General features: G+C 41.1%; 1 protein-coding gene across 1 annotated transcript; it reads right to left on the bottom strand.

Moving 5' to 3' along the window:
- Positions 1–1,656: 1,656 nt before the first annotated feature.
- Positions 1,657–20,218, bottom strand: rhoq (ras homolog family member Q). The gene is made up of 6 exons (XM_053333497.1): positions 20,007–20,218; positions 19,645–19,975; positions 19,172–19,230; positions 9,478–9,642; positions 6,732–6,827; positions 1,657–4,523 (listed from the first exon to the last, which is right to left on the bottom strand). Exons 2-6 carry the CDS (start codon positions 19,784–19,786, stop codon positions 4,362–4,364), a joined length of 624 nt encoding a protein of 207 aa, XP_053189472.1. The 5' UTR covers positions 19,787–19,975; positions 20,007–20,218; the 3' UTR covers positions 1,657–4,361.
- Positions 20,219–24,305: the final 4,087 nt, after the last annotated feature.

The raw sequence follows: 24,305 nt of genomic DNA, 5'->3' as shown, positions 1-24,305 counted from the left end.
TCTATAATATATACAGATTACACAAGGCGATGGTTCTGCTGTCTCTGAGGGGCTTCTGTGTAAATCATGTGCTTTGGATCTTTTCACGCTAAGTTAAACAGTCTCGAATTTCAGTTGTATAGTGATGAAAGGTGTGCAGAGGATGAACACCAAGACCTGTAATAAGTGTCAGGCTAGGAATGTCCCAAAAAGATCTGAGAGGCTCATCTTAGCCCACTCTACATACTTCACCTTTCTACATAGCTGCTGTTTTTATTTTCAGTGAAATGCTGTTTCATCTTGTCTTTTTTCATCTGACACATTTGTGTATACAGTTTTATAATCCAGTTGAAATATTAAATTAAAAAAATCATTTAAAGACATATTGTTTTTTTGGTCATACATTGACATAAATCGAAATGCAGTGTGTTCTATTGTATATGCAGCCTATTGCTATATGATGCTGTTTTGTTTATGATGGATTGTAGTTTTAAAATGTTTTGATGAATCAGATTGATTTATATACTTCTGTGGAATTAAAATTCACAAATGAATGAAACTGCTACTATGGCTGCCTTTAAGTTTACTTTTACTTTGATCTATTTAATCGTAGGCTATAGTTGGTGATAAATTGCTGTGCTGAAATGTTCTCACATTGTTGACCTGCATATCTTTGGACTTTGAGAGGAAACCAACAGGGAAGGAAATACACACTCCACACTGTAATGCTCATTGTCTGCCTGGTTCAAACACTGAACCCTCATGCTATGAGGCCACAGTTCAATGACCACCTCATTGACCAGCTGTGCACCAATATAGTATCTTGTATGTCAGGTCATACACATAAAACAGATCTGATAATAATGTAATGTAGTGTATAATCCTCCAACGCTCCGATCTTTTCATATAGAGGATCATGTGTAGGGTGTCTATATGCTTGGATTAGCTAAACTGTAGCAAAATTAAGCTGCATATATCATGTCTGATGTTATTTAATTGCTTAATCCCCAATAGCTACAGAAACTGTCCAGTGGTTGAAATAACCTTCAGAGGGTAAACTACAGTAGAATTTAAAGCTTGTATACTGAAATGCCTGTTAATGTTGAGTAAAAAGGCAGAGTTGAGGGATGCAACACTAAATGTAGCCAGCAGGTGGCGCTCATGCACCAGAGTTCCCTACGACTGGTCTTTGGGCAAATTGGTGAAATACTGTAACTAACTTTAAAATGTTAAATTAGAAACCTTCTATACAAATCATACTTAAATGAACGTTAAGTATGTGTATTTGTGTTTTCATACAAACATGCCTCAGAGTTTAATTCCAGTGACCTGCTTATCAACTCAACCCAGTGCTGTCTGACCCATTATGAACATGAATGCCCTTATTTCCAGGAATAAACACTGCAAAAGTTAATTTCACAAATCCGTCCTGCGGCACATCTGACGCTGTCTGTGAAGTTAAAACCCTCCAAGCCGGCTTATCAACACAGTAAACACGTTTATTGAGAAGAGAGGAGCATCAACGGGTAAATGCATTGGTGGCTGCGGCACTTAAGGTCCTGGATCCTGAGGGTGGACCTTCACACAAACGTAAGCAAGCAAAAACTGTCCGAGAAAGAAGGCCTTTCACCCCGCGATCCACTCCGCTGCTCGAAAAAGACAGTACAATATGCAACGCAGGCTGTGGGGCAGAGAGGAGGAGCACCATTTACATTAAAGCTTTAATCAATCATCATATCTGACTTTGAACAGAACATTAACAGAAGTCATTTAGCAAGAGTTGGCACCTTTGATTAAAAAAAGTTAGAAAAAGCCAATAACAAATGCATAAAAACAAGTACAACCAATATTTTTAGATGTCTTGCAGGGAAAGTTCAGTCATTGCCTACTACATTGCCTAGTATTATAGACCTGTAGGCTTGAAACTATTCAGCTTGTAGATATTTTATACTATTACCTAAATCCTGACATACCTTTTATATTATCTCATTTCAATTTGAAATGTTGTAGTGTGACTTTACTATAGATTAATGAATTCTTCTGGGGTAATCTGTTTCTGTTGTGTAAATGTAAGGATTTCTAAATGGATGGTGGTCACACTAATGATGTTCCATTACATTATATACATCCTTTTACAGCTGTCACAGAGGGACCTCATGACTTCAGATTTGGTGATTATTTGGCAATTTAAATTCTAGTACAGGAATGACCTTGGCAGACTGAGTTGCACCAGCTATCCTGAATCCGTCACAGAGTTTGCAGGTAAAGTCCCTCCTAATTTATGAAATCAGGTTGCACCATTCATACTACATTAATGTATGAGCTAGTAAAGACCTTTAGTAAAGTGTAAATCAGCTCATGGAGAAACATCTGTAGCACTGTCCACTCAACTAAGTCAATGTAACATAACGGCTACAAAACAACAGTTCATGGGGCCAAGCCAATCCTTTTTATAGGAAAACATATCTGTTTTATTTATATAGATACGTGAATGAACATTTGTTTCAGAGTAGTATTCATATAATTTTGAGTGACTGTGGCCTATCTAAACCATATTTTAGCAAGCTAACGAAGGGTTTTTTTCTGTTGGATACGTTAGCTCCACTTGGCAGCTACTATGTTTATTATATACATATATGAATGAACGTTTGTTTCAGAGTTAGTACTCAAATAGTTTTGAGTGACCAGAAAATATCCGCTTATGCTAAGCTAACTGTCATTATTTAGGTCTGTCAATCTAAGTTAACGTTATCTTTTTCAGTTGGTTCCGTTAGCTCCACTTGGCAGCTATAGGGTGCAAATATTGAGCAACAACTACTCTCAGCATAAGTCATGGTATGTGTGGTGCAACCTGTTAAACTGTAGTGATGTACACATCTCCATGGTAAAGACTTGTGCAAGCTAAGTGTGAGCTTATAGGAACTGCTGGTGCAAGCAGCTGCCACCACTTCTAATATGCTTTAAAAACTGCTTGGATCAGTTTCTTTCCTGTATTTCCTGAAAAAAAACACAAGGCTTTCACCTAATGCCTTGCAACAAGATTTTAGAGGCTTTGGACAATAGTTGTGCATGGTTAAGATGGTGGACTGTGCTCATATATTGTGCCTGATGTAAGGTTGTGCATTGTCTGTGCTTGAATCAGCCTTTTCTGGAAGAGGAACAGTGTTTAAAAGCAGAGGAATGTGCTTTGTTGTGCAGGGAAATGAAGATGTGTGGACTGTGCTTCATGTTGTGCATTAAATATACAGTATTGGGTCACATTAGCCACCTGATTTTGATGAAAGTATGTGTGCATTTGAGTCTTTGGATGTTAGATATGAATGATTCTAAAATGAGATCCCTCTTCTTTTTCTTCTCTCCTCTGAAACCTTCTTAAAGGTGATAAAAGGATAACACATTATTGCAGGATAACAAAAAGAAAAAAGTAAGCTATCGGTCAACAAAATAATGTTTGCACAGCGTTGATCATCTCCTGTTTAGAGATACAGAATCATAAACTCTAGATAATATATATTTTAAAAATGGATAATATACCTCTTCAGTATCTGATGAAGCCTCTATGTTCTGACATGCCACACTATAAAATGATGGTATATCCATAAGGCAAAAACAAGCCTCTCAAACTTAAAAAGAATACAGTTTCAGGTCCAAAAGCTGTTGTTTGAATACCATTTCACTGGTTGTGGATGACGCGCGTTATCCTCCACACAAGGCAAAACACCTTATGTGGTTTCATTTGCGGTTCGTCAAATGACAAATAATCAGAGACGGACTTTGCGGGCCAACAGTCTTTGTAGGGTTTAAATCCAAAGAACTGGGCCCTAATGTCCAGAAATGTACCCTGGACACTGTCACAGTGTCGCTAAAATCTGCCTCTCATTATTTATCAGCTGTATGCGTTCTCTCTTTAAGACATCAAATGAAGACATCTGATCTTTAATGGAGAAATTCACTCAAATCAATAATCTAGCTTCCGAAATCATAGAAATAATACGGACTTGGAAGGTAGCATTTCTCTTAAAACTGAAATGTTTTGAGTTTTTTTCGTATGACAGCTTACAACACTTTTGTACAGGAAAATGATTAAAAATGGTTATAAAAGAAGGTACTTTTGAGGCAAAAAAGTCTATCAGGAGAAGAGACTGACTTGGGTTTTGTGCTCCTTTGGTAGTAAACTGCATCCTCAAGTGCTGGACAGCAGGAGAGACTTATGGCATTTCAAGAGCACTGCAGCTTAAAATGAGCTCCTGATTTGTCCTTTTTTCAGTCCTCTATTTTGTCTCTGCTCTGCTGTCTGTGCATTTTTTTTCTTTCGTCTGTCTCTAGCCGTCAGTCCAGGTTTGGTTTATGGTTTGCTGCTGAATGATCTCTGGGTTTATGTATCACGTGATCAGGCAGCAGTTGATGCAGCGAGGTCCCAGTCTTCTCTTCAGAGCTCCCTTCTTTCTCTTGGGAGCCAGAATGGCAATGATGGCCTCGTCGAACACTGTCTTCAGACCTTTCTGGGTCAATGCTGAACATTCCACATAGCAACATGCACCAATCTGATGAGATGGAAAGAAACAATACAGTGTTCAGCTAGCAGTTATTTAAAGTTGTTAAAGTCAAAGTGAAGACTTTCATGTTTCAGCAGTGTAGAACATGAGTAAAAATCTCTAAACTACTTGATATACACTTTATTTAGCAGCCTAGCTTACAGCATTTCCTGAGCACCAAAATACCTTAGTAAATGATGTTTAGGGTGACACTTTGACAGCTCAACGACTTCCCATTATATACAGTTTGGCACATTATCAATGATTTCACATTTTTTAACAGGAAATGTAACAACGAGAAGCAGAGACTCAAGCAGCAGCGCTGCCAGCTAGGATGAATGAGTGCATTTCTGTAACCTAACGCTATGATGGTACATCGCTAGCAGTGTAATAATATATCATTTACTTTGGCTATGGTTGATATTATGGAGTAACTTTAGCTGCTAATGGTAAGTACTAAGCAGAGCTAAAATAGGGATGTTCATTGTTTTTCTAAAACATTTTCAACAGTAGGAAGCTTCGCTATTGCTAACTGTAACAGTACCTAAATTGCCTCTTTGGTATCTGATAGCAGCTGATAAGAATGATCTTGTGTAGCTTAAAGCCCCTTTCAGACAAACACCTCCTTACATAAATATGATAACGTTCACATGTTATAACTATATTGGTCATTGAACTTGTTTACAGCTTTGCTAGGTGCAAAATGAGAGAATTGCTAGCTTCCCTTAACCGTCAAGTCATGTGTGAAAAATGCTGTAAAACATTTCTGCAACGGGCACATACTGTATGTCAGAATAACGAAACATACATTAATTAAATAGATAGATGAAGCCAGAAATTTTACATATTCCATCTGGAAGGGGCTTTTGTGATATAGGTAATATGCTAACTAGCTTCAGTGCCTGTTACAAGTGGATAACATTTACAATGTAAGTGGTTACAGTTTTAACTTATTATTATTATGACTACCAACATACTAGATGCCCTCACAAGTAACCATTTTTTATCTTTCAAGGAAAAAATACAAACTCCAATACATTGTCATTGTAATGCTGTTCTTGAGACATTTTCAGAATCTGCTGCACAATAAAGATTTGTAATTTACTTGTTTACGAATTATTTCAGAATTACTGTAAATGACTAGCCAGACATGTTGTTGCTCAAGTTGTACAACGTGATCCAAAATCAAAAGCTTTAACTACTGGTCATAGTCGTCTTTATTAATGTTGGCTCCTATTATTTTGTATTGTCGTATTAAGTAGTGTGTTTATATTTTCCTTATGTCAGACTAAACTAGCAAGGATGTCATTGCCGGCTACCTGGACAGGAACTGTAATCACAACATTTTTTTTATTTTTTTAATCATGCAGCAGACAATTTTTTTTCATGTTTGAGGAAATATCTTTAGAGCAGTTGGTCAACGTTAAGCTACCTGCAGGGTTTTTTCAAAAATCAGCATATGCTTGTTTTGTTTGTTTTTTAGCTCTGTGACTCAACTGATATGCTACTGCATGAGAGGCACAAACACTTTATGATTTAAAGCTTTTACAAGTCAAACAAATTTAACAAATACATATACAACAACGGTCAACCTAATCGGCAATAAAGAGTGGAACTATGAAATACAACTAAATGGAGAACAGGTCATCCATAAAGAAAACAGAGTTAAATATAATAATTGTCAAGATAAAATATTGCCAACACTGAGTGGAAATAACTCTAATTTTAGAGATTTGAAAATATCTTAAAATGATCTAATTTGTACTCTGTGGCCTCTGAAAAATGAGTCCCATGAGACATAAATCCTATCTTAAGTTGCCAAAACAGCACAGATATGACCTTTAAATGAGTCTAGATTGGAATTTTTGAAAGGTCTACTTGTATTCTCGGTTTCTGCCGGACAGGAGGGAATAATCACTGACCGCAGTCAGTAGCCGCATCCTACTTCTCTGAAACTTCCACCGGACATTTGTATGTCCACCCAGAATGTATTCCTGGATTCATTTTCAGACAAAGAATGGACAGAGGTCTGATTCCGAGCTTTTCACCAAATAAACTGCATTCCTACGGAGGCATTCCTGGGTCAAATCAGCACTCAGGAATCTAAGTGGATCTGACAGCTAAATTCTACAACACTGAAAGTGAAAATGTGAGCTTATACTGTGTTCCACCAGCTACGTTTTACTTCACTTCTTCAAAACAGGCAAAGATACAAACCTCCTTTGCAAGTTTCTGTCCTTGCTCAGTGGCTATCGGCTTCTCCTTCATGTCATTCAGTTTGGCAATGGTCTTGGGATCATCACGAAGGTCAATCTGAAAGAGATAATGGACACGTTCTCTCAAGTCTACTGCATCCATGATCACTGTTACCATAATAATGCGTATTTTAATTACATATATTTTCTTATTAGTTGTACTGAAGGATTTTAACTGAGATGGGGTATTTGGCTGCTTTTCTGAGCAACACCTTAGCTCTACACTCAGTCCATGCCTCTAAACATAGCTGTGAGATGCCTCTGAGTGCTGAACTGCATAAATGACAGTGTGTTTTCTCATTTTGAAACAAAGAATGTTGTCCCACACTTCCTGCTCTTGTGCAAAACCATTTCACAGCCAACCACAAGGTTCCTCACCCTTCTTTTATTCATTGCAAAGCTCAGCACACACACGACTCGTCTACACACACTTTCTCCCCATCTCATAACCAGTTATGATGACTGCATCCATCTGCGCCGTCTTACTGGGAGTAACCTTCATTAACCCTTTTATTGATTGATATGATTTGTGGCAGCATTGGTTGTTATGAATCTTAAGTGTACATGACAGCATCCGGCTGATGAAGAGCAAGAGAGTTATGACGAGAACTGATAAAAGAGTAGTAAACATCAGCTGACACACGATAAATCAGACACCCACTCCATCCTCCTCATCACCGCTGGGCCCTGGCTGCACTGGCATTTTGGTTGCCAGGGAACACAGAGTAAAAATCACCCACAAGCCGGTGCTCATTTTTAAGAGGACATATGGTATTGGCAGTGGATAGTAAGGCTCAAGAAATAAGCAGGGCTACTGCCTTCTTTAAACATCTATAAGACTTTAGTGATGCATGTATTGCAAAAGTTAATTGGGGCTTCAACAACATTCCTGTAAGGCAGGGCGGGCTCCAGCACCAAACTGCAGACTTTTAAAACCCAAATGAGCCAGATCACTCTGAGGTCCTTTGCCAGGTTTATATTGGCTGTTACAACTTAAAATAATTTTAATTTTTCGCCATGGCTCAGGTTCAGGATTGCAAAAGGAGGCCGTTTTTAAAAATGACTTCTACTTTAAAGCTGTACTATTAATTATTTTTATATTAACAATGGGAAAGACTATTAAGGGTGTTTCAAACTTGGGTTGCATAGTGTGATTGAAAGAGATTCTGGTTCATTTCCCCCCTTGGTTATACTTAGTCTACTTTGGGCAAAACTGAACACAGCATTTGTACCAAGGTGGGGACCAAAACAACCGCACTGAGAACCTTAAGAAGAAGTGTCCTCGGTCACATCACAAACAAATTGAAAAAAGTGGTTTATTGGTGGTGGGAACATGATCTGACCTCAATCTACAAGTTCGGGCTGAATGGCTCCAGTTGTCAGGTGAGCTTTGGGCAGTTGTTAGCAGCTAGCCGGACAATTAATCAAAGGCGACTAGGACAAACAACTAAATATGTTGCCTTCTTGATATTTTGGCACAAAGGAGCTTCTTCAGGACTTTTCTTCCTCTGTTTACATTCCCACATCTAACCAATGAAGGGAGTGAAAGTTGTCATGTGGCATTATGGTTCACCTTAACCACACCAAGACCGAACTTTATCAATTCATCCATTGACCAGAACAAACTATTCCTATTTCCCCATCTTTCAGTTTACCATTTTGGTTTTCAAGCCACAATTTTTTTGTTTCGGTTTAGTCTCTCTGCAACCACAACCTCATACTCATACGAAACCTGATGCTAACACATTTACCATATGAACTTTATAAGGTGATAATATGGCAGTTTTGTTTACAGCTTGTTCACCCACACACAAACACGTAGGAAACAAACGTAGTTAATGCTTATAATCCATCATAGTTCAACTTCAAACAAAACTGTTAGAACAATCAAATGAAGAAAAGGTTTCATGTATGTTTCTTTAAAACTTCATTAATGATTAGTAATGTAACCAAACAAATCCGTAAATTCATTAAAAAAGGAAACCTTGTCTCAAATGTAGAGTTTGTGATCTATTACAGACATGAATGCTAACATTAAAGGCGGTGATGGTGTGATAAGTGCCTCCAGGTGGTCGGAAATGGCATGACAGTCACTCCTGGTGTTACCTGGCAGATTTTTGCATCACAGGTGTGGGAAGGTTTGGAGCCATTCCATCCTTGTTTACTGTCCCCTGGGCCTGTTTTAAATGTCTGTTAGTGGTGGCGCTTAGATGTGACAGTTCTGGCTTCCTCCCAGCTCATAATGTACTTTACTCTTGACATTAACGGAGATTGCCAAATTCAGGTTCCTTTGTGCGAGTGTCTCCTCACACTCATCTTTGGGTTCTGTTTTTTGTGTTTCAATTTCTTAGTCTTAGACACTTTTTTACAAGCAAGTCTGAGTGCAGTCTGACTTTGAATCTGAAGTGTTATTTTGTTTATGGCTTGTATGAGATAATGAGAATGTGAGAGCGAGTCTTGGCATCTGAGCCTCAGTGTTATTACTCTGCAATCACTCTTGTTTATTAATTTTGCGACTCTCCAAGAAACTGACAATTATTCATTTTTAATTATGTATGTGAAACAAATCTCTCTATCTCTCCCCCACTCCTCTTGCATTATTATGCTATCATATATCATAATCATTATATCAGTGGTATAAAATGATCTTCATCTGACAGTAATATTGTCCAACAAAAGTAGTTCTTGTGACAGGCCTAAGGACTCACCTGGGTGCCAATAAGCAGGTAGGGGACACTGGGTGCATACTCTTGCAACTCGGGCACCCATTCTTCACGCACATTCTGGAAACTGGCAGGGTTAACCACCGAGAAGCAGATGAGGAAGACATCGGTCATCGGGTAGGACAACGGCCTCAGACGGTCATAGTCCTCCTGGGGAGAAGGATGGTGAGACAGTGACAGTTAACATTCTGGGTCAGAGGAGGATGGGGGGGGAGAAAGGAGCCAATGACCAGATATGATTCACATTTGAGAAATGATTATTCATGAATTATTAAAGCGTATAAAAGATGCCCTCCAAACAGACAGGTTCTCACTCTTTACTAGAGCCATGAAAGTTAGAAAAGAGGTTTGCGAACTTATTCTGTGCTTATCCAGAGGTTTCTTTTATTGTCAAGCTGCTTGGCTGTTTTATACAAATGACGAGCAAATTTATGACAAGAACGATACTCATAAAAAATGTCGACCGGATTTGAGTTATGAAGCGAAAAGAATGTGCAAGGAGATGACCTTCACTTGAGAATCGCTCTCCCTTTCGCCCTCCCTTTTCCGACTGAGACAATTAGGGATTGTTTTTCATTCGCAGTCCTTCAATGCGAGCTGAGCACAAGGCATCGCCACAAGACACTGAAAAACCAGACACGCTGCCATCTCCGACATTTGTGTGGTGTAAATGCCTAATTCACACACGCAAGACCATCCTTTGTGCGCCACATCAAGAGCTCCTTTGTCCTCGCCAAAGATAAACCCTTCTGACAGAGTGTCGGACTTGCACACATATGAATATTCACGACCCGGTCTCACTTCTTCTTCTTCTGATGATCTCTGAGCGATGCCCTCACGCATCAGGGGGTTTGGCTTTCGACAGTTTGTTGGAAGACGCTGGGAATCAATGGGGATCTCCGATAATTAGATATGACTCAACCAGACCAACTCGGACCAAGTGAATCAATCTCACTCTGTTGTCTGGGAAATTTATCGTCAACATCCCTTAAAATCAAAGCAAATTGGATACAAGGTCCCACTGTTGCCAGAGATGGTTGCAATGGGACGAGTGAGCTCTGGCCTGACAGTCTTTCATTTTGATGCCATCAGCAAGTCCTGCTCTCTGCCAAACACACACACACACACACACACACACACACACACACACACACACACACTGCACAGTCCAATATGATCAAACTGTTACAACCCCAGAGACGAGTCTTTCTCACACAAATAGATTGGGGGGGGAAATGGGAATGCAAATGAGCTGAATGTAAGGAGATTCTCCTCTCTGCACTAGATCGTCCAGGCAAGGGTGTCGTTCCTTTTTTACTGACTGGGTAATGAGTTTAAGATATACTAGCTTTATATTAGCTGGGAGTAGATGATAAAAACAACTCACGCCTGGGCTCGTATTGTAGATGACTCAGTGGAGTGGGTCTAGTGGACATAATTTAAACATTTATGAGTTGTTCATCCTCTTACTTCCAAATGAGTGCAGTATTTTAACAGACCTGGTTCATAGAGGACTGAGAGGCTGCTAGAGGGTTGGGGATTGTCATGTGGGATGATGTACCGTTTTTTTTAAGTTAGATGGCTTTCCTGTGACAGTTTATCTGACACAATCTGAACTTCCTGATGTGATAAATCTATTATGAGGGCCAACCATCTGTGCTTAACGCAAGCTGACAGAAACGATAAAGATGATTTCTAAACACAGCTGAAGCGAGGCGAGCTGAAGCATCAACCTGAAGACCTCAAACATGAGCCAAATGATCTGATGCTGAATCTGCCAACTGTCATCAAATACTATTGAGTTGCATTAGGGGAAAAGTAGGATCCAGTGCTTTAGAAACTTGACCCGTAGTAGGAACTAAAAGTCAGGATATCTCAGCCTCCTAATGTGTCATTTAGAAGTCCCACAACTTTATGGAAATACAATACTAAATCGCTTGAGTACCTCTTTAATATCTGTGGGCGTATAGGTCATTGTGGGAAATGCTGCAAAGCAACGAGGAGAACTGCTTTATGGCAGTATTGGACTTTTACATGTTTTTTGCCATGGATGTATAAGAACTAGATAGAGTGTTGGAAGGGCCAAAAGAGCCAATTCCCTCTGTAAATAAATAACCTGGATAAATATATGCTGCACAAGCTCTATGAGGCCCGCCGCCCATAAAGAATGTGCACCAGAGTCCTCCACTGGCCAATGGGCCACAGAGTTAGTCCTCTACTAACTTGAATGAAGCTGAAAACAGATAGCGACGGCGTTAACAAGAACAAAGCAGGCAGAACAAAGCACTGAATCGGATGAATGAAACGTTATTTTCTGATTATTTCACGGCGATTACGCTCTAAAGCACAAATTAATACACCCACACCTCCACAGAACCCATGCTGCATTGCCAGATTTGGTGTGAATGCAGCCGAAGCACACACTGTATGTGTTTTATGTGTTTCAGTCCAACAGACCCAGAGACCTGTTGTCTTTATACATCCATGACACAGAGAGAGAGCAGAGAAGAGACACGGAGACAATGATGTAACCTGGTTGCTATGCTATGAGTCCTGATCTCACACCCTGTGCGCTGCTATTGGCTGGAGGCTACACACCCAGTGCCCAAAGGTTTACGCCCAGAAGCATCCCAAACACAGCAGAATAATATGAAAATACAGGCTGAGGGCATTATCTCTACAGATACACCGCCACACACTTCTAGCAGGTCATAAGCTATGTTTTATAGAGATTATGTTTTTATGAGACTATACATTGGGTTTTGTTTTTTTTTAACAAAAATCCTGCATAGTATACCTTTAACAAGTGAGCTAACTGTTTAAACCATTATCTGTTAACTACATTGACAATTAGGTGTGATGTCTTAGGATCTGTCTGTGTCACCATCATATACTCGTTTTGAGGTATTTGTTAGAAAATGCAGAGCTAAACAGCCCAATGACTGACAATCCTGACAAACAGGAGCAGAAACTCTGTAAAATGTCAACAAGAATTTATCCATTTTGCCCACCCCTCTATAAAATAACATACTCTATCACAGTATGTAATTCCCTATTGTGATATCAACATAGAGTATATAATATAATATATTCCCTGTACAGAAATGTCTGTTTTGGTCCATCAAGCAAATTGAACGCCTGAAAAATGAAGGTACTTCATCACAGTGATGCAACTATCACTATGAATCTAATACCGCCATAAAGCAGTCCTGCGCAGTGATTTGCAACATTGCCCACAATAGCCTAATACAACCAGACATATTAAAGGGATAGCTACCTCAGTATAAACCTCTAACAGCTGACAAAGGTATATAATCTGATGGTACACAATATGAAGTCGTATTGCTTTATGCTGCTCATTTAACCCATTTTGAGAAGCAGGCAATCACCACATACTGATTTTCCTTTCTGCATGCATTATGTGCTCTCATCTGTCCCCACATACACTACATATCTGTCACATGGGATCAACTACAGTGGTGTTTATGTGTCTTTGAGTGCTCGTGACCTTTGCTTGCAAAAAGTGAATCCTCATATTCCCCCCTGAGAGCCCCACGCATAAAGGAACACAGTGTAAGCCACTCAGCAGTTTACTGTAAACAGGCCCGGAGCTTCTCTGAGACCCATCCCTGCCTCCCTGCCTCTCCACACAGCTTCCTCAACACACCCCTGACACATTACCAAACACAGTATGCCTGCTAGAACCGCTCACAGTGTGTGTATATAGTGTGGCAGAGACACAGGCACGTACTCCTACATAGCTTCGATAGTCCAGCACAGAAATGTTTACACTCAGGCTGGATGAAAGGATGAAAGTTTCCACCTGAAGTATGTTGCGTACTTTTATTAGAACGGTCCACGAGTGCATCACTGCTGGATTGCGTAACAGTCTTTCCGAGGTAACCAGGAGTGTACAGTAAATATGATCAGTGGAAAGAGGAGGAATGATAGAGGGAAAAAAAGGAAATGAGGGAAATGAGTGCGTGTGTGTGTGTGTCTGTGTCTCCCCATACATGTCCATACAGTTCCATCACTGCAAAGCTTGGCGTACTAATTCGGCCACTGTGTAAGCTTCACAGTGTGCTGTTGACTCAGTGACATATGAGTGCTATGATATCAGTGAGTCATCCCCTCCTCCAATGCCGCCTTTCCCCCCCTCTCCAACCACCACCACCACCACCTTCTCTCTTTCTCCTTTTCTACTCTTATCTCCTCCTCGGGGCTCTAAAAACTGGCTATGTCAACAGAGTCAGAGACGCCTGCTCTTACTTGGCCGCCGGGTGGGGAACGCAAGCCCAGACGAACCGAGTCCCGTCCATGATCTCTAAATCTGCACATTTTGCGAAAAGAGCTATTCATTTTATAAGTGGCCCTTTAATGGTGATTAACGATAGCTCAGGCGCTGACGCACTCTTGTCTGTTCATGTCTGTATGGTGAGAACATCCGACAGTTTAATGTCACCTTTAATGCCAGTGGGAGTGTATACTGAGAACGGTGCAACATAAATTAAGACATTTTATGACTCATTAGGAGCAGATATCAAACCAAAAACACCGCCTCCACTCTGGGTTTTTTTGTCACCATTTGTTTAGCTGCTAGAGATGATCCAGATTTCAAAAGAGTGTAGTGCTGAAATGACTGATGGTGAGGATTAATTTAAGGGAAATCCCAACAATTTTAAACATGAATGTTTCCTCATCACAGATAGTACTAGTGTGAAAACAGTTATATAATGTCCTCCTGTGCCTCTGGAGGAGGTTTTTCCAAGTGTGATGATGTCATCAGGGTTTATCAGCATCAGCTCGAGGACTAAGGATCTTTAAAGGAAAAGGCTGGCAATATTCTAAATGTTTCTTATTGTCAACAACATTTTATTAACAACTATATATGTGTATCTAAAATCTGATTAGTGGGTCAATGAAGGGTTGGCAAAATAACAATTCAAAAATATCTTTAAAAATTGTTTTAAAAGCAGCATCAGGTTTGTTAAAATGTACATTTTGTGTTTTTGTTGGTTTTGTCATGACATTTGCACCATTTTTTGTTTTGAACCAAAAGTAAGACTCAATGCTCCTGAAAATGTCAAATGGTGTAACCACAAAATTTGAATGTAAATGGTTCCTGATTGACACGATTAAATTTCCATTACCTTTATTTAATAGAAAAAGTTATAATGTAAGATCGTTGTTAGTTGTTTGCTACAAAGTTTTTACTGTTACACCACTTAGACATTTTTGCCATAATCCTTGAATATATTCTCTCAAAATGGATTAAAAGCAGACATTTTAAGCTGGGTTCACAAAAAAAGAATGTGTGCAAGTTATGTTTATTTTCAAATAACCCCTTAAATGTGACTAAACCATATGGACACAAAAAACACTCTCATTGACCCACATGTGTATCTAAAATCTAATATGTATGATCATGTTATCAGGCATAGAGCTCCATTTATTGTCAAAGAAGTATTAAAAATGCATCAGTAAATACACAAAAATGTGTAAGTCTAAAGCTAAAAACTACAGTACCCAGCTGTTACTGAGCCTTCGAAAAATGTAAAAATGTAACATATGTCATACATTGTAACAGATATGTGTACGACTCCAAAGTATGAACTCAATCTGAAAAAGGGATCTGAGCCATGTCTGGTATTTCTGTGTGTCTGTGTGTGTGAGCAGCTGAGTGGTGACAGGCCCCCAGCTGGGTAAAACCATTTCTAGTCTCCCCCCTCCAACACTCACCCCCATACCCACCTGCCGCCCTGCTGGGACAGTCTCAGGGTCACTGGGCCACATTGGGCTGCTGAGTCAAAAAAGACTCACCGGACTATACCAAGCAATGAAGGGTGAGAGAGATGGGGGCTGGAGTGTGAGGGAGTAAGGGGTGAGGTGAAGTGGTAAAAGGGGGTTACAGGATGTGCAGTTGAGTGTGAGGGCATCTGAAGGGTTGAGCAAATGAGGAACAGTCCGAAAACAAAGTGGGGGTTAATAGGGCAGTGGGACAGTGGGAATCCCGCTGGGGGTCCCAACTCCCCAGTTCCTCCCTCAAGCGTTTCCATGGGTACCACAGCACTTAGCATCCACTTCCTGTTTCCTCCAGCTCCTCCACAGGCTGGTATGCTAGGGTTTTTTTTCTTGAGTGCAGCAGCAGCAGTAGCAGCAGCAGTAGCAGCAGTATAAGAATGAATGAATAAGTAAAGACTTTCCCCTCTGTTCCCTCGTCGCATTCAGCAAAACAGACTTTGCAGACCTTCCATATGGAATAATTCAATAGGCAGCGCCTCGGGGAGCGACGTGGCAGTGTGTGCAGACAATAGCAGGCGGGGAAGCGGTATCAACTGCAGACAAAGTGCAGCGGCGCTCAGCTCAATGCCGAGCTGTGATTATGTGGCCCTGACTCGTAACACCGATGTGACAGCGTGGAGTCGCATCGGATGAGGGCACGGCGGCGGCGCGTCTGTAATGCTGCTGATACTCTTGTAGAACAGCAAAGCATTGTGGGAGCTCAAGCCATACCAGGAATATATAAATATTACAGTGGAGCTCGACGCCAATCGAACATGTGTAGCGCAGGCCGGAGGTGGAGATAGCGAAGGGGTCGAGTTGTGAGTTGACTGACGGAGAATGAAAGAGAAAAGAAAATGAAACCAAGACGGCTGAATTTAAACATTTTCTGAGAGCAATTGCACCCCCCTCTCTCACTCTACCCCCCCCCCCCCTCTCTCTCTTTCTCTTCATCTGTCTCTCTCTCTTCCTCTTTCGATCTTCCTCTCACCCCCCCCCCCCCCCCCTTTCTCTCTTTGGGGCGTAAGTCTTTGATCAGATGCTGAAGCTATAAACATTACCAGCTGGCCTTGCGCTCCACATAAAGAGGTCAGCCGAGTCGGGGGCGGAGGGGCCGCATTTTGAAAGAGCAGTAACTCTACTCTCAGCGGCCCGGCGGCACCCGCGGCCGACATCTGGGAGAACTTCTCCATTTCAGAGAGACTCTGAATCAGCTAAAAACAAACCCTCCTCTGACACACATCCAATCAAACACGCCAGAATAGACAATAAGGTTGTGTTCCTCTTTTTACTACCGAGTAGTAGCACTTCTACCATCTGTTTCTCAGGAAATATATATATATATAAGGCAGCCACAGGTAGCTGTTTGGGTAGGAAGGAGGAGGGAGGGTGGCTGTGATTTGCTATTCATACTCAGACTCCTGCATTTAGCATTCATGAATGAGCAGAACACAGAGATGGCTGAATATTCCACAGCTGACCTTTCTTGAGTTTAGTTTTTTTTTTGTCTTTTCGATGAACGGATCAAATGTCAGATTGTGACTCGTTCTGACTTCACGCGGTTAAATCGGGCCCTGAGGAAAGTGTTAACTATTCAACATTTGACGTGTGTTCATTTTTAGCTTGCTGGGACAGGAGGTTAAAGGTAACGGGGCAGAAAATGACTGCATCACTGTTGACAAGTCATGCAGGAAATCTAAACTTAAAGGTGCACCATGGAGTTTTCTCGTAAAAAGTAAAGTAAAAGTTATGTTACCAAAACGCAACATATGTGCTCTTGCGGTCTAAAAAGTAACATGCTGGCTTGCAGTCTACCTATTCGCTGCTTTTGTTGGAACATTTTCACATATTTGTGCATGTATCACAATGTCCATGTCCTTGTGTGCAAGCCATCCCTGGTTCGAGTCTGGCAAGGGACCTTTGTTGCATGTCACACCCATTTCTCTCTCCCCTCTTGTTTCCTATTAGCCTCTCTGCCACCAACTGCCACCAACAAAAAGCCCAAAAAATAATATTTAAAGACAAAAAAACGTAGCTCTATCGCACTCCTAGTCGTTAAAAAGTCCACAGGATACCGTTAATCTTCTTTCTTTTAAAACCAAAAGATTCTTTTAGTCAGTTAATCATTTGGTCTAGAAAATGTTGAGACATGCCTGTCATCATTTGTTACACCACAAGTTATATTTAAATAACGTATTCTGTCGTAACAACAGCACAGGTCTCAGGTTTGCAAATATAGTTTGGTGAGAAGCGGAAGCAAACTTTCATTTTCTCTTTTCTATTGTTGATTAATTAACTGTTCAGTTCAATGAATGCCTAATATTTCACACATAGGGTTTTCCATAAGCGCTAACTGTCTACCGGACATTAAAAAAACTTTTCCAGCTGAGTACTTTGTTATTTTTTTCATAGCGAGTTGCTTCTCACCCCACTGATGTATGGTGTCTTGCATCCAGTTGTGCAGAGTTTACATCATGAAAGTGAAAGCTAAACTGTCACTCACTGCCTGTCTGTGTCATGCTTGTCAGTCACAAGAGGACCAGGCAGGGCAGGTAATGAGGGCACAAGTTAAGTCCGAAAGGTTTCTGTTTGTTTACAGCAAACACAAAAGACACATGGATTTTTATTGTGAGCTGCTTTTCATGCCGATTTATTGACACAGAGTACTGTTTTACTCATTGATTCTATATTGCTTTAATGTCAGTCAGACTACTGAAAAGTATAATAACTTTATGGGTTCAAAATTAACTTTTTTGTCAGTGGCCAAATGGCTTGTGAATGTTCAAATATTACCAGAAACTCCATAGATTACCATTGTTTTTTTGGGCTAATGTGTAAAGCAAATATACCATCCAACTGCATATTTTACCAGCATGGAGCCACTTTGGAGCCCTGCTCAGAGTATTATACTGTCTAAAAAATGACTGGACCTACATGTATTATATAGTTTGATTGGTTCCCAAATGTCTCTAGCAATGCTCAAACCTAGAGAAATCCGTCCTTTTAATCAAGGTAATGGTCTGTTTGCTTCCGCATGCGTGGTCCACCAGGTCATAAAAAGGTATTAAGCCACACACACACACACACACACACACACACACACAGAGAGAGAGAGAGAGAGATAGAGATAGAGAGAGAGAACACTCATCCTTGAAAATGTATGACAGACTACACAACTTTATTTCATGAGTAGACCAGCTGGCTACTATTTGCACTAGAACACTCTGCATACAGACTAAGTAGTTATCATTTGAATAGTAAAACTTTAGTCAATGAAAGTGGATCCACTGCTAACAAATGATACAGAGTCTTTCCCATCCCCTGTACTGTCACCCTCAATGAGCTTGTGTCTGTCGCCTCTGTCTGTCTGTGTGTGTGTGTGTGTGTGTGTGTGTGTGTACACTGGCTCTTCTGCTGAGTGGAAACATTATTGTGTGTGTGAGTGAGTGTGTGTGTAGGCCATCACATTTTCAGCCGAGTTTTAACTCTTGTCCACTGAATGGCACATTGTAAAGAAAAAGCCCAGGCATTAGGCAGCCCTATTAACAAACCTGTGACATCACTACTGGACATAGAAGCCCTGTTCTCCACATAATAGAACTATTGAAACCCCCCCTCACTACCATCACTGTCCATGGCACACCAGACCCTGGCAGTAAACCCATGTGCGAAAACCATCACCTGTTGCAGCTTAGTGTCTGGCCCGAATATGAAGCCTGTGGGCGTGTTGGAGGCACCGTCGAATAGTTATTGGTCCCAGGAGCACATGGAGAGACCGAGATAGAGATAGAGTGAGAGACAGAGTGTGTGTGTGTGTGTGTGTGTGTGTATGCATGTGTGTGTGTGCGTATGTCCTTGACATGCTTGGCACCTGGCCAGAGTAAAAAATAAACTGTACCTGACCAGCTGTGTCGTACAGTCCCAGCAAGTACTGCTTTCCACCGACGTTGACACTCACTGCAAGGAAATGACAAAGAGCAGTTGAGAGGAGGAAGGAGAGAGGGTGAGGTTGGGGAGAGGGGAGGGGAGGGGGGGGGGCATAAAAAGAGAAGGAGGGAGGGAGGACAGGAGGGAGGGAGAAGGGGGGGTTGGGGGGGGGGGGGGGGGTTCAGGGTCCCCAACCCCTCTCTGCTATGAAGAAGGCAAACAAGTGGTTTTGATTATAGCAACAGATGCAAGCCAGTGCAGTGAGAGAAAGAGTGGCAGAGGAAACAGGGGATTGAACTCAGGCGTTATTCTACACATGATCTCACCTCTTATTAAATGTTATTGTTAAAAACACAACACAGTAACACTTCAACACGTCATGCTGTTGTTATTATTATTATTAGACTCATGACAGACAAAATTTTGGAAGAATTGTGTTCCTACCTGCATAATGATCAAAGACTGTGGGGACATACTCCTCGGGAAAGGCGTCATTGGCATAGCTCATCAGAAGACACGTTTTGCCCACTGCACCGTCTCCAACCACGACGCATTTTAACATGATAGTACCGGTTCCGTTAGCCATGATCCCGACCTTACCATCATCATCACCGGCCCGACGCCCTGTTTTCCCGACCTCCTCCTCTTCCTCCAACTGCTGCTGCTGCTGCTGCTGGGCGGTGGTGGTGATCCCTGCACGGCGGGCATCACCAGCGTCTGAGGCGGACTGCGCGGCTCACCGAGTCGGACTGGAACTGCATCGTTTCCCCCCCTCCTCTTCCTTCTCCCCACACTAACACCACCACCACCACCACCGGTTACGGTACTCCCAAATTTGGCCGTGAAGGAGTTTCCTTTCCACTGGCTGACAAAATTAACAGACACCCCACCTAAGGGAGGTCTTACTGCGGTTTGCCTAAGCACCAGAGACAACCTTCTTCTCTCCGAGAGCTTGCACCGTCGCTGCTCTCGTGCTGCAGACCGGTCAGTGGCGTGTGCTCCCCGGTGTGACCCACGCCTGTGCGCTCGCTCCCTGGCGCACTGTGCTGCTGGTGGACAAGGTGGGTGCGCTTGCTGGAGAGGCGGAGCTTAGGTTTGAAAGCAAGGGGCTCTGGATAAAGTGCACTCCGCCTGCTGGGGGGGTTGTGTGTGGATCAAGGACTTTTCATATAGAAAAATATTAGGGTTATTAGTATTATAACATTATACAAACACAGGAATTATGTTAGACCCTTGAGAGGCTGTTAAAAATATGAGCAGACTATTAATACTTGATATGAATATTAACCAACATTCTGAAAGATCATAAGCTTGCCATTGAGCATGACTACCACACACACCATAGGACTCTATGGGACTATTACACTGATACCAGTCCAAAACCCAACAGCCTGTGGATACATTAACTGGTATATACTCTGGTATATTACCACTCAATACCAGTATCACTGTTGTGCTGTAAATAATGTAAATAATGTCACAATTATTATCATTATTATCTTTTATTATATACTTGTTATTGTACTATTTTTCTTTATTCTTTCTTACTGCTGTTCTATTTTTTACACTTGCTGCTGTAATACTCCCCTTTGTGGGACTAATATGTTATAGAATCCAGCATAACATGCACTATACTCCACCCAAATGTTGTAACTTGAAATGGACTCTTAAGTCATATAGGTTCACATGACGTTGTGCTTTGAGGAGATGAATAGGTGATCCTTCCTCACTGTGCAACTGTATCTGTGTGTACGTGTTCCTCTGTGTGTGTTTAGGATGGATGGGGTATGTGAGATGGGAGCAAGGTGCTGCAGATGGAGACGCCACAGGAGGAGGTATGTGTTTGTGAAAGAAGGAGGGGAGGAGATACAGAGATTTGACCTCGGCGATGCAGTCGGCCAGGTGTGGGCTGTCTCCTTGAATTAGTGCGCTCGTAACCATCTTAATAAAGCACGTCTCTCTCTGCAAATAGAAAGGAATGAGTGTACATGCATATTATTTTCTTGTCTCTGCTTCTCTGTCTGCTCTCTAAGCCAAATGTTCCTCAAGTGAGGGGAACTCCAGGGGCCTTAAGAAAGCTATACAGGGGATCCCAAAGTCAGACAGAAAATGATTACATTTTGCAAGAGTAAAAATGTCAATCACACTTCTGCTTCCTTATAAACATCTGCCACTTGATGTTCAAGTGTGGGAGTCCCCAAACTTGATTGTTCCTTTTAGTATCAGTCAATCTAAACACTTGAAAAACTGATACTCATTCACTACCCATTACTTTTAAAGATATACAGTATATATTACATCTCACACATTATTTTGGTTTGTTTGGACTACTAATGTGGTCTGGCATGTGCACTTGTTATAATGATTTTAATGCATTTTCTGATCCTGAATCAGTCACTGTGTTTATGCAGTTATCTGTCGGCCAAATCAACAAGATATTGTGTGTCAATGACAACTTGTATCATGTAACACATTTCTCTGAAACACCAGCTACAAGAAAGTCAGTTCATGGGAATCACAGGAGACGGGAACTGGAGTTCTTAGAGTGTGTGTGTGTGTGTGTGTGTGGGGGGGGGGGGGGGCATGTTTTTATGTCTTTTGTTTCCAATTCTTACCATTAAATGTGTTTTTATGTAAAGCACATTGAGTTGCCATTGTGTATGAAATGCGCTCTATAAGCAACATTGCAAAATGTAATCATTTTCTTACCTTACCTTACCTTACCTTACCTTACCTTGCCCTCACATCACAGTCAGCAATAAAAACATGAGTAAAGTAAAATAACAGGAAAGCTAGGAGAAAAGGAAGTAGCTGAGAAATTGAAATTAATTAAGACATATACAGTATATATTTCTTAAAACAACAGTTTCATGTGTAATTTCACAATATTAACATGTTACTTCTCTTTTTCACCTTTTCCTTCTCTTTCTGGCTTGAAACTTATCTCTACAGTGTCCTACTACTGCTATAGGCTGATCTCTTGGTTGATGGTCCCTAGACGGCTGGGCGCTGTCCAATCAGCTGTAGGGGGCGGGGCCGAGGATTCTCCTGCTATCATCACATTTGACAGCTGCTGCAGCAGCTCACATGACCAAACAACAATTACCTCATACATGTAGTACTCCCACTGAAGGTGTTGCATTGGAGACACAGCTCCCTGTGGTGGGCTGGGCAGGCCAGCAACAGGGGGGTGGGGGTTGGAGGGAGGTGGGGGTCTTGCGTCTGAAATGATAAAACTCAGCATCCTGGGATCTTAAGAGGATGATGTACAGACTCCTAACATCAGTCATTGTGATATCACTCCAGCTTTCTCATAGCTACTAGTGTGTCGTTAAATAAGAAAGGTGAGCTATAACCTGCAGGCAGTTCTCATCACATAAACCACCACTGATTTATGAGCAGCTATATCTTTACTTCCATTTTATCTGCTTATCCTGCTCACTCTGACCTATATGATGAGTTTCTATACATTTTTAACCACTGATACCACATGCCACGTCCATCTCTAATCTTATCTACATTACGCTGTGTGATGAGATGTCGTGCAAGTCTACTCAATCATACAGTCTATCAAGATCTGAAAGTAATATGTTAATTCCACAGGGATATTAATAGGAGGAGTCTTTGAAATGAGAAGACGTATCAGATTTTGTCATCTGATGTGATCATGTCATCATAAAAAATGCAGCTAAGACTTGAATATTTCAGTTAGTATGACATAGCGCTTGACCAACCAGACACTGAGCCTGTGTGTGTTTTGTCCAAACAGAATGGAGAACGTCTATTACACAAATTGAAAACAGGTTATATTAAGCGTGTTTGCATTTGGTATTTTCTTCATTTTTGCTGGATTATTATCCATTAGCAAGAACCACACAGTGTGTCATTTGAAGGTTTAATGGGAATTCAGGAGGTATTGACTGTAGAGGACATGTGAGTGGATGTGGGAAGATGTCATCTGTTAGGCTGATCTTGGGAGACTCTGTGTGGGGGGTCCTGTCTCAAGCATGTTTCCACCTGAATTGATTACTGGCCTTCAGACAGTACCTAGAATACGGTAGGAAGAGGAAAAGATGAATGAACAAGAAAAGGGAAGGAGGGTTGAGAATCTGAGACAAACAGGGTGGGATGGGTTGACCAGCTATAAGTGGCCTTGACAGGTGATTCGAGGTGTGGTTGAGGTGTGGTTCTGCTCCTAAACCTAAATAAACTAGTTAACTTCATTTGTAATGAGATCAATTTGGCTCTTTTCAGTGAGTCAGATAAAGAGCCTCTTTCTGCTCCCAAACAGCTCCTTATTTAGTCCCGTTTAGTGGTTTTTAGAATTCAGCCAAGCTTAGCAATGTTTTGACTTCTAAGTGGTATGTGTGCACATATATCACTCAAATTATTCAATATAATTATACTAAACCTCATCATTTCTAGAAGACCATAATTTCACGTAACGTTTGGTCTAAAAAAAATCTTTAAAAATCATTCCAAACAAATCACACTCAAAGCAGAACATAGTGTGTCATATTACAAATAAAAAATGAATTACAATGTTCACAAACAGTAGCATCTAACAGTTATAGCCCTGGAGTGTCAGGCCAGTGTTACTAATGCTATGTGAAATGGGAAAATCAAAGAGAAAACAGCCCCTTGCCTGCTTTTAACATGATGGTATGATCTCTATCTCTACCTGTTGTCACACATGATTGGCCGCATGCACATACACATGCACATACACATGCACATACACATCAACACAACATTCGGTCAGTCCATGGAGTCATAGCCGACAGATCAGTAGTCAATGTAATCAATGTTAGTTAGTAACTTAAATTTCATACAAACATTCATGGTTCCCAGAGAATGAACCCTACTGACTTTATTGGTACATTGCCTTTCATCTATAGCATTAACTGTATATCAAAGTTTTTGGTTAAATGTCTCAACAACTTATCAGATAGATTATTTGCCATGAAATATAATACAGATATTTATGGTGCCAAAAGGATGAATCTTAATGACTTGGCCCCCTGTGACCCGCTGACTTTTCATCTAGTCCCACCAGTAGGTCAAAGGTTTCATATAGCCACTGATTTTAGCTGTAGGTGATTTAT

The sequence above is a fragment of the Scomber japonicus genome, chromosome 14 (genome assembly GCF_027409825.1).
Source record: "Scomber japonicus isolate fScoJap1 chromosome 14, fScoJap1.pri, whole genome shotgun sequence".
NCBI classification, from domain to species: Eukaryota; Metazoa; Chordata; class Actinopteri; order Scombriformes; family Scombridae; genus Scomber; species Scomber japonicus.
Note: the sequence above shows the minus strand (reverse complement) of the source record. Positions and strands in the feature narration are given on the sequence as shown.

Bases quoted from the DNA above. Each gene is read 5' to 3' on its own strand.
- rhoq (XM_053333497.1), bottom strand. From the start codon at position 19,786: ATGGCTAACGGAACCGGTACTATCATGTTAAAATGCGTCGTGGTTGGA. The intron at 9,643-19,171 runs GTACAGTTTATT...CCTTCTCCCCAG, and splicing joins TGTACGACACAGCTGGTCAG to GAGGACTATGACCGTCTGAG. The intron at 4,524-6,731 runs GTTTGTATCTTT...CCATCTCATCAG, and splicing joins GACAGAAACTTGCAAAGGAG to ATTGGTGCATGTTGCTATGT.